General features: G+C 42.4%; 1 protein-coding gene across 4 annotated transcripts in view; it reads left to right on the forward strand.

The window, feature by feature from the left end:
- COLEC12 (collectin subfamily member 12) overlaps positions 1-8963 on the forward strand; it is a 181367-nt gene extending 172404 nt beyond the window's left edge. For all 4 annotated transcript variants that reach the window (XM_054460330.2, XM_063653464.1, XM_063653465.1 and 1 more), the window contains exons 9-10: positions 6522-6667; positions 8259-8963. In XM_054460330.2, the coding sequence (XP_054316305.1) occupies positions 6522-6667; positions 8259-8278 (166 nt within the window). In that variant the 3' untranslated portion in view covers positions 8279-8963. The remainder of the gene's footprint in view (positions 1-6521; positions 6668-8258) is intronic.
- Positions 8964-11749: the final 2786 nt, after the last annotated feature.

The raw sequence follows: 11749 nt of genomic DNA on the forward strand, positions 1-11749 counted from the left end.
TCTCCTCATCTTTGCATCTGTGGCCTCCAAGCATTGACCCATCCACCTCCCTTTCCCCTGCCACCAGCAGTGATTTCTGGAACAGATCATCGCAAGAGACTATTATGAACAATTATTCACCAACAAATTGGATAACCTAGAAGAATGGATAAATTCCTAGAAACCTACAGCCTACCGAGACTGGATCCAGAAGAAATAGAAAGCGTAGGCTGAGGTGGGAGTATCGTTTGAAGCCAGGAGTTCAAGACCAGCCTGAGCAACAGAGCAAGACCCCATCTCTTTAAAAAACGAGGAAAAAAAAGGAAGAAATAGCCTGGCCAGCCTAATAACAAATAAGGAAATTGAAGTAGCAATCAGAAACCTCCCAAAAAGATAAGCCCAGGACCAGATGGCTTCACAGCCAAATTCTACCAAACATTCAAAGAAGAGTTAGCACCAGTCCTTCTTAAACTCTTCCAAAAAATAGAAGTTGATGGGCCTGGCACCATCCCATCCCTTGCCCAGGCTAAGAAGAATTAAGTAGCACTGATTTCCCCTTATTCTTTTCTCCCAGCACACATACAATCCTTTTAAAACAGTTTGCGGGTTTTGTGGTTACTGTTAAAGAGCAAATAGACAAGGGATAAAAGGCTCTCTCCTCTGCGTCTCAGCCTCACCTCATTTTTCATGCTGAGACCTGTTTGAGAAAGAAAGTGCTGGAACAGACAGAAAGCAACAGTGACATGGAACAGAAGCCAAAGGCTTAGGGGACACACAGATTGAGCTCAGGCTTATTTCCCATGAAACACTCAACCTGACTTGCTGAATCTTCTGGCTCTTTCTGCACTGCAGCAGGACAGGACCAGCTGAGGGGAAAGGGTGGCGTGAGATGCCATCTGCAATGGCCCAGGACAGTTCCAAGTATGGGTCCCCAGATGCTTTGGATCCACACACCAATACAATTTCAAAAGAAAGACTGGCAGGGCCGACACAGATCAGCAGGATTTTATTTGCCAATTAAGGACAAGGCTTTTAGAAAGTACCAATCAGCAAATCTCAGCATTAAAAAAATAATAATAAATCTATAATTATTTCCAAGAAGAGACGCCTGGCCATCTTACATTCACACACACATTGTCCTTATTCTTCTCATTTCACCAGGTCCTACAAAAAGTTCATTCTTGGTCAACACCCAGCCCCTGACTAGAGATTAGAGTCCATTGGCCCACAGTCTCATGATAACATTTGGTGAATTATCTTGAAGTGTCTGCCATGAGCCAGCCTCTGTGCTGGCCTGCAGAATCTTTTCTGGAGTGTGGGGGCAGCAGTATGAGCGAGCAGTTGTCATTGGGATCATGTTATAAAAAGGCAGGTTTCCAGGGCCATGTCACAGTCAATAGAACATAGCAACCCTAACTGGATACAGCAAAGAACAGGCCTTCAAAGGAGATTTCAACATTCCCCTCTCAATTACTGATGGAAAAATTGATAGGGATATAGTAGACACAATCAACTAACTTGACTTAATTGATATTTGTGGGACGTTTTACCCAACATCTGCAAATACATGTTCTTTTCAGGTGCATGTGGTACATTCGCCAAGATGAACTATATTCTGGGCCATAAAATGAGTCTCGATAAATTTTAAAAAACTAGAACTATCAGGCCAGGCATGTGGCTCACGCCTGTAATCCCAGCACTTTGGGAGGCCAAGGCAGGTGTATCACCTGGGGCCAAGAGTTCAAGACCAGCCAGGCCAACATGGTGAAACCCCATCTCTACTAAAAGTAAAAAACATTAGCCAGGCGTTGTGGCAGGTGCCTGTAATCGCAGCTACTCAGGAGGCTGAGGCAGGAGAATTGCTTGGACCCAGGAGGTGGAGGTTGCAGTGAGCTGAGATCACACCACAGCACTCCAGCCTGGGTGACAGAGCGAGACTCCATCTCAAAAAAAAAAAAAAAAAGGAACTAGAACTATATAGAGTACATTTTCTGACCAAAATAATTAAGTTAGACATAGATAGAAAAATATCTGTAAAATCCCAATTATTTTAAACCACACGTTTCTAAATAACCCATGGGTCAAAGAAAAAAATCACAAAGGAAATCTGAAAATGTTTCAAAGAAGATGAAAGCATGTAAAAATCTGTGGGATGCAGCTAAAATAGTATTTAGAAAGGGACATTTATAGTTAAAATACATATATTAGAAACATTGTTTAAAGGTTGAAAATCAATTATCTAAGCTTCCATTTTACCAGGGTAGAAAAAGAAGAACAAATTAATCCCTAAGTAAGTCAAAGGAAGGAAATAATAAAGACTGGAAAGCAGTGAAATAGAAAGACCAACAGTAGAAAGGATCTATAAAACCAAGAACATGTCAAAGTTGATCTTTTCCTTTGGGAGGCCAAGGCGGGAGGATTGCTTGAGCCCAGGAGTTCGAGACCAGCCTGAGCAACATAGCAAGGCCCCATCTCTACAAAAAACTTAAAAATTAGCTGGGTGTGCTGGTGTGCATCTGTGGTCCCAGGTATTCAGGAAGCTGAGGTGAGAGGATCACTTGAGCTTGGGAGGTTGAGGCTGCAGTTGCAGTGAGCTGTGATCACACCTCTGCATTCCAGCCTTGGCTTTTTTCTTTTCTTTTTTTTTTTTTTTTCCCAAGACAGAACAAGACTCTGTCTCAAAAAAAAAAAAAAAAAAAGGCTGATCCTTTTACTCTTGGTGTAATGAGTATAGGTGTAAGCATGTCATTGGGCAGACTGTCATTGTTAATGGAGGCTGCCTGCTACAGTGTGCGGGAGCCGGACACATACGGGACCTGGGTATTGCCCACCTGCTCAGAGCAGAATGCTAAGGGAGGTTTTTAAGGCCTCTCTTGCCTACCCTGCTTGCAGTTACCCACCTTAGATCACCAGAGATGTGACAGATACCTGAGAATCTCCCCAAACGCACTAGAAGCTCTTCTGTTCCTCTGTCCACAGGACCTCATTTGGTGGGAGTACGCTGTCACGTTACAAGTCACAGCTTTCATCTTGACATAACAAAGATAAAATGTGGTGCCTTTCTGTCTATGCAGACTGCTCCATATAATATCATACATTGTGTTTTCAGTTTTTTGTGTTTTATTTTTTATTTTTTAAGATGGTCTCATTCTGTTGTCCAGGCTGGAGTGCAGTGGCACAATCACGGCTCACTGCAGCCTCAACCTCCCAGGCTCAAGTGATCCTCCTACTTTAGTTTCCTGAGTAGCTGGGACTTCTGGCATCAGCTACCATACCTGGCTAATTTATTTTAAATTTTTTATAGAGATGGTCTCACTGTGTTGCCCAGGCTGGTCTTGAACTCCTGGCCTCAAGTGATCCTCCTGCCTTAGCCTCCTGAAGTGCTGGGATTACAGTGTGAGCCACTGCGCTAGGCTGAATTAGAAGATGTTAAAGGTTCTGTTCCAGGCCCTTTCATTCTATGGTCCTATATTCTAAATCCTATTTTTTTTTTTTTTTTTGAGATGGAGACTCACTTTGTCACCCAGGATGGAGTACAGTGGCATGATCTTGGGTCATTACAACCTTCACCTCCTGGGTTCAAGCGATTCTCGTGCCTCAGACTCCCGAGTAGCTGGGACTCCAGGCGCCTGCCACCAGGCCCGGCTAATTTTTGTATTTTTAGTAGAGATGGGGTTTCGCCATTTTGGCCAGGCTGGTCTTGAACTCCTGACCTCAGGTGATCCACCCACCTCGGCCTCCCAAAGTGCTGAGATTACAGGTGTGAGCCACCGTGTCCAGCCTCTAAATCCTATTCTAAATATCTTATATTTATATATATATATATGTATTTGAAGTGTGTGTGTGTGTGTTTCCAGCTTACTGGAACAATCAGTCCAAGCATTTCCAAGATTCCTGGTGTACTCAGAGTGTGATGTCCAAGTATATGTATGTGCTGCTACTGCTCACTTCTGTGACATGTGTATGATAATGTAGAATTCAGGGCTTTGAGCCCCAGACTTCAGCCATTCATCTTGCCAGAATCTACCTGTGAATGAGGTTAAGGCACTATTTAAGCTGACATTCTTCTCCAAAATATATACATTTTGCTTATTTGACACATTATGTTCTATTTTATTATAAACATGCAGACTGAGGCGTTTTGCCACAAATCACTCCATGTGATTTTAGCTTTGCCAAAGAGATGCTTTGAGACTGGGTGGTCAGCCCACAGAATAAATTGTCCCTTCAGTCTGGCTTCAGGCTACCCACTTTCCACCCATTCTGGCCTACTGCAGTCACCTCCACTTATGGTCACAGAACTGCATTCTGCTTTTAGTCCTAAGGAAAGCCTTGAGCACTGTATGTGAAGAATTTCAGTGACCTGGAAAAACAAATGGAGAAAGGTGATAAAGATTATCTCCTTTCTTATCACTCAGTTATTTCTCTGCCTGGTTGATACATTCTTTTTATTTATTTAACTTAAAATGACTTAAAAGGAAATGCAAGAGGAAAATATTAAGCAGGACTTCTAAGCCCAAAGAAGTCATATTTATACAATTTCCCAATTAACTGAGAAGTCAAGAATATCAAATATCCTATCATTATACATTCAGGAATCATAGATCTCAAATTTTATAAACAAAAATGGAATCAAACCCCCTCATATTACTGACAGAAATGAACGAAGTGTACGTCCACAAGATCAAACTGCTCAGGCATTGTTGACGTCTCCAGAAGAATCTCACAAGGTGGAAAGGGTTACACAAAAAAACAAATGTGAAAGTAAACTACTTTTCCTTCCAGCTTCATCTCTATCTGGCGTCAGGCTGAGATTGTCACAGGCTGAGATTTTGAACTCACTTTGACTCATCTGTTATGTAAGCTCTAAGAATTGGGACTTTGTCTCTTCTCTGCACTGCTATGTTGCCATCACCCAGATGATACCTGGCTCATAGCAGGAGTGCTATGGATGCCTGGTGTGAGTGAGTGAGTGAGTGAGACTATTTTCTAACTCTCCCTTCTAAGTAGCATCCCATTTTTACTCTCACCAATCGATGGTTTCCTCTGAATTCTCTTTCATCACTAGGTTTATTTAATTGAGGCCACCATATATATATATGTATTTTTGAGATGGAGCCTCGCTCTGTCACCCAGGCTGGAGTGCAGTGGCATGATCTTGGCTCACTGCAAACCTCCACCTCCTGGATTCAAGCGATTCTCCTGCTTCAGCCTCCCAAGTAGCTGGGACTACAGGTGCCCGCCACCATGCCCAGCTAATTTTTGTATTTTTAGTAGAGACGGGGTTTCGCCATGTTGGCCAGGCTGGTCTCGAACTCCTGACCTCAGGTGATCCATCTGCCTCAGCCTCCCAAAATGCTGGGATTACAGGCATGAGCCACTACGCCCGGCCTTCATACTCATTTTTTTTAAATCCCAAAATACACATTTGGTGTGGGGGAGTCAGTTCTACCCTGTCCCCACCCTTTGACTATAAACTTCAACTGTCCTTTCCCGCTGCCCTCTGGTTTTGCGGGTGTTATTGTCCAAAGATGCAGGGCCATACAGGCTGTCTCCTCGGGTGACCCAAGGACACCCTGTGGCCGGTGCGGTAATGAGTCATTGTTTATAGGAGGCACCCTCCGCTGCAGATGTTCTTCCAGACCCTCCACGTGAGGCAGGCTTGTCCTCTCAGGCAGCAGCCACAAGCTTCTGTGCATGAATCTGCTTCTTAGACAAGATTGAACCTTCAAGGGGTGAGTCTGGAAGCACACCTGATTTATTCATGGAAACGTAATCAAGAACTGTTATCCCTGGCAAAGTGCTGTTCTGAGCAGCAGCATCCAAGTTAACAAGCCCCATGTGAACTCATCCTAAAGAAAACTTGTTTTTAAGAATCTCTCTCCCAAAAAAGGAAGTGAAATGTAGGAGTCATTTTCAGTAAGATTAAATTACTATTTCTTTCTAAAGCAATCAACCTTCTACAACTCACCCAGACAATCATAACCAGTTATTTGTAATTGTAGGTTCTTGTAAATGTATATCAAAAGTCTTTCACTTTCTCTTCCTGGCTCTTGGACTTGTCAGAGGCAAGATATTGAAATGTACAAGGTCCTTCTGGGTTCTCACAAGATCGTGTGTGCGTGTGTGTGTGTGTGTGTGTGTGTGTGTGTGTGTATCATGTCCTCATAATGAATAGATATTCACACACATATATACACTCATGCCCAGAAGTTAGCATTCCAGTACACATTAGAAAGTCATTCATCTAACTGTCCCAAAGCAAGATTCGCTCCCTCCGCATTGTGATGAACCAGCCTAGTGAGTCTGGTTCATGGTAGCAAAGATCACAAGCCCACAGGGAGATGCCGCATTATGCATTACTCTGCAAAACAGCTCCTCCTTTCTCTGAATAAGAGCATGTACTGATTTTTAAACTGCATTTTCATTCCAGGATAAATGACATGCTTCAATTTTGTTTTTTTATATTCTCTGCTGCTCTTGAGTAAAGAAAAGCTCTGCATTACTGTGCAAATAACATTCAATTTCTGTTTTGTTAAAAGAAATTGGAAAGCTGGACAGCCGGATAACTGGGGTCATGGCCACGGGCCAGGAGAAGACTGTGCTGGGTTGATTTATGCTGGGCAGTGGAACGATTTCCAATGTGAAGACGTCAATAACTTCATTTGCGAAAAAGACAGGGAGACAGGTGAGCAGTAGATGGGATTTAAGAGGGAGCTGCCAGCTTATGTCCTATGAAAGGGTGAGGGGTGGTGAGTACAAGGGCCCTGAATGCAAGCTCTGCAATTAGGTTTCAGTCCTGATTATGCCATTTATTAACTGGGCAGTTGATTAACCTCGGGGGAATAGTAATAGCATCTTCTTCACGAGGTTGTTGTGAAGATTTAAATAAGTTAATAAATGTGCCTCATGTATAGGAAGTACTCAACGAATGCTAAACTAACTGACCCAGATAAGTATCTTATATTGTGAGTTAATTGTTCTTTAAAATATAGCACCAGCCGAGCACGGTGGCTCACGCCTGTAATCCCAGCACTTTGGGAGGCCGAAGCAGGTGGATCACCTGATGTCGGGAGTTTGAGACCAGTCTGGCCAACACGGAGAAACCCCATCTCTACTAAAAATACAAAATTAGCTGGGCGTGGTGGCACATGCCTGTAATCCCAGCTACTCAGAAGGCTGAGGCAGGAGAATCGCTTGAACCCAGGAGGCAGAGGTTGTGGTGAGCTGAGATCACACCATTGCACTCCAGCCTGGGTAACAAGAGCGAAACTCCATCTCAAAAAAGAAAAAAGATATAGCACCAATGTTAGTTCTTTTCCATAGACATCCATACACAGCTAATCCAGGTGGCCAAGCATTCAATTCCATGTGTATCTATTGAGCATCTACTATAGGCCAGATCCTGTGATACATAATAGAGGGAGATCGTCTGTGCTACTTATAAGCTCATAAGCCAAAGCAGCTTTTGGAGATTTTCTTGACTTCAAAGGCTATGTATCTAAAGCTTCATTTAACACACGACCCTCTTTGGAATGTGGCATCTTAGTTTTCTTCACCAGAATGAGATTAAAAGTTTGTGATAGGGGATGGAGGAAATGGGGAATGAATGCTAATGGGTATGGGGTTTCTTTTTGGGGTGATGGAAATGTTCTAAAATTAGATTAGATTGGTTCTAAATTGTATAACTTTGTGACTATACCAAAGACCACTGAATTATATGCTTTAAATGGGTGAATTATACAATTTGTGAATTATATTTCAATAAAGCTGTTCATTTAAAAAGTTGGCAGTAAACAAAAACCTCAAATATATTTTGGTCAAACTATTTTTGGAAGTAACTGAGGCATAAATTATCTGTATTGCCATTCAACAGACAATTATTGAGCACCTTTGATGTGTCAGGCATTGGTCCAAGTGCTAGGGACCTTAAGATACATAGGAACTCACAGCTGGGTCAGTTGAGGGGGAAAAACACAGATATCTAAACAAGAGATTATAATTGATGGTGACAAGTAACTCAGATTTGTCTTTTGTATGCTTTGTTTGGCCATTTGGGATTTGAATAGGGACCAGGCTTCCCCAGAATAGGCTTTTCAAAATGAAACTTAGCTTTTCATCTGAATAAGATCTTCTAGACATTTCTTTGAAAAATAAGCATTGTTGAATTATGTATTTTAGACACTGTCCTATAAAAATACATGTTCCTTTTTTTTGAATTGCACATTAACTTTATTATTTAAGAAAAACTAATGCCCATTCTTATTTCTCTCTTTTAGTACTGTCATCTGCATTATAATGGACTGTGATGGGATCACATGAGCAAATTTTCAGCTCTCAAAGGAAAAGGACACTCCTTTCTTATTGCATCACCTTCTCATCAGATTGAAAAAAAAAAGCACTGAAAACCAATTACTGAAAAAAAATTGACAGCTAATGTTTTTTACCATCCGTCATTACCCAAAGACTTGGGAACTAAAATGTTCCCCAGGGTGATATGCTGAGTTTCATTGCACACATGGACTGAATCACATAGATTCTCCTCCGTCAGTAACCGTGCGATTATACAAATTATGTCTTCCAAAGTATGGAACACTCCAGTCAGAAAAAGGTTATCATTGGTCGTTGAGTTATAGGAAGAACTTAAGCATATACTGTGTAAACAGTGCCATACATTTCTAAAATCCCAAGTGTAGGAAAAATATGCAGACATACAGATATATAGGCCAGCTCTTAGTAATAATATGAAATATACTTAAAGAGCTTTTAAAACTTTGTATTTTTGTACAAAATATTTGTCTTTTACAATTTTTTTCCTTTTTTTTTTTGTCATTTTACCGACATAATACATGGAGCCAAAGAAAACAATAATGGTACTAATAAAAACTCCTAGGGTTTCCTGTCAGATTTAATTCTACCCAGTGGCAAAGAATTTTTTCAATTGTGGTTTTAAAAAACTAATTAAATATACATGTATATATATATATATATTTTTTAATGTTTCATTTCCTCAGAGGAACCAATCACTTGGAATGTCTAGAAATATCCTTGCAGATTTTGCCAGTGTCAATCAAGCCTGCACACATGCACAACTCAGTGAAGCGGGCTGTGCCTGCCTTGAGCCCATCACCAGCCAACATTCTTGACGTGTGCCTGACCAGACGCAGAAGAAGTGGGCAACTCAAGACGTGCTTCCACTTCATTTTGGTGGAGTCAGGAGGTGTGGGGAATGGAGAGGCATCTGTTGGGAAGGGCACTGAATCTGGCCTATCTAGAAGGCCCTATTTCATGGCTGAGCTATGACTGTACTTGGCATCAGACCCCTACAGAGCCGACATTAACTGTCAGGAACGTATGGCATCACATCAGCCAAAGGCAGAGATGCTAGAAAGATGGGAACCAGCTACGTGTTACCTGGAAAGTTTGTTTTCTTAAGTCTTATTCCAAAAATGTAACTCCAAGGCATATGCATGATGAAATGCAAGAACAAACTTTTGGCCACTTTGTGGAACTCTTAAAAGAACCTTTCCAGCTGGGCACAGTGGCTCACACCGTAATCCCAGCACTTTGGGAGGCTGAGGCAGGCAGATCACTTGAGGTCAGGAGTTCAAGACCAGCCTGGCCAACATGGCAAAACCCTGTCTCTACTAAAAATATGAAAATTAGCCGGGCATAGTGGCACATGCCTGTAATCCCAGCTACTCGGGGGGCTGAGGCAGGAGAATTGCTTGAGCCCAGGAGGCAGAGATTTCAGTGAGCCAAGATGCCGCCACTGCACTCCAGCCTGGGTGACAGAGCAAGACTCCATCTCAAAAAAAAAAAAAAAGAACCTTTCCTCTGAGCCCAACTTCCTTCCACTCTTTGACTTTCCTTGACTTGCTGTTGGAAAGTCTAATATGAAAAGGGCTGAAACTAGGCATTAAATAAATATAACTGATGCTCAAAGGTAAGATTTCCATCCAACAGATTCCTTCTCCTCCCTCCCAAGGGTCTTCCCAGGCAGTGCTGCTACCTATCCCGAATAAAATGGTAAAAGAATAAAGACAGAGTTTGACTTTCCCACCTGCAAACATGTGGACTGTACTGCTTTGTCCACAATCCCCATTCCCCATTCATGCTGTTTTCACAGCCCAGTAATGGCCAACTGCTCAGCACCTGTGTGCCCTGCTGTCAGGCAGGTGGGACCCATGGTCATCTGGGCCTAAACTGCTGAAGCCTGCAACACAAGGCAGGCACCGCATTCCAATACCTCTTCAGACTCAACAGCCTTTAGAGGCTACACTGGGTCCTCTTTTTCATGCTCTTCCTGTTTTTCAAGTGTCAATTAAAATTTGTCTTCAGAAGAAACTTGAAAATAAGTATCTGATGCCATCATCAGGGTAGACTAGTATTAGCTTTCGCAGCTGAAGTTATTCCTCTCCCAGCCCTAATAATAACTTACCAAGTGCTTATTATGTATCAGGCACTGGTCTAAGTCCTTCAATCAGATTGTCTCACTTGATCCTCCCAACAGCCCTAGGAAGCAGGTCTTAACTACACTCCCCATTTCACAGGGACTGGGGCTTGGGGAGGTGATGTGGTTTCCTGGGTCACTCCATTACTGAGTAGTGAGACAGGATTCAGACGCAAGCTTTGAAAATGTTCTAATTTTCTTTAGAAGCAAGGGTCCTTCTTAATAGCACACTGAATAAAATCAGATGAATAATCACACATTACAAGATGCCTCCTGTACGTCTCTATATTTAGCTACTTAAATACCAGGTTTCTTTTTTGTTTGTTTTTGTGTTTAAGACGGAGTCTCGCTCTGTCACCCAGGCTGGAGTGCAGTGGCACGATCTCGGCTCACCGCAATCTCTGCCTCCCAGGTTCAAGCGACTCTCCCGCCTCAGCCTCTGCAGTAGCTGGGACTACAGGTGCGCACCACCATGCCAGGCTGATTTTTGGATTTTTAGTAGAGACAGAGTTTCGCCATTTTGGCCTGGCTGGTTTCGAACTCCTGACCTCAGGTGATCCACCCACCTTGGCCTCCCACCGTGCCCGGCCTACACACCAGGTTTCTATTCACCTTCACACAACTGATGCTCTTCTGGAGTGGAGAGTTAGTAAAATATGATGGGGTCTTCAGGCACCTGAGTTGCTACTTACTATGAGAAGATAGAAAATGTTTTTTACTCTAAATGGCTTTTGAAAGAATGAATGCACAACAAGGCAAAAAATAAAAACTTTTTTCCTTTTCTACGATCAATGTTCAACAACTCGTTCCTTCCAATCTGTAACAGAGTTTAAGCTGAAACAGACAAAAAACAGTAATAGCTGCTCCCATTTAAAAAAAATGTTTAAGGAAACAGCTGTATAAATCAAGAAACAATACCAAGCATGTGTATTTTGCCCCAGATGACAAAACTGATCTCTTCTTGAGAAAGTAAGCATGTTAACTCATTCATGACTCAAAGTCATGTAATAATAGTTGACATATACCACTTTTCACATACATTATCTCTTCCAATCTTCGTACACATCTGTTGTTCCTGCTTGAGAAATGAGGAAACTGAGACTTAGGTTGAAGACTTGCCCATGGCTCACGTATCTGTCACAGTCACTTTCCAAAAAGCAAATATGATCAGGTTCCCCACTCAGGTCCCCAAATCTGAGTCCATCCTACCTCTCAAAATCTTGGCTTAAAATCTTCCAAACGATCTTGGTTGGCCTCAGGACATACCTGCAGGGGCCATAAGGCGCTTGGTACCTGGTTCCCAACTCCAAGTCCAGC

The sequence above is a fragment of the Pongo pygmaeus genome, chromosome 17 (genome assembly GCF_028885625.2).
Source record: "Pongo pygmaeus isolate AG05252 chromosome 17, NHGRI_mPonPyg2-v2.0_pri, whole genome shotgun sequence".
Classification (NCBI taxonomy): Eukaryota; Metazoa; Chordata; class Mammalia; order Primates; family Hominidae; genus Pongo; species Pongo pygmaeus.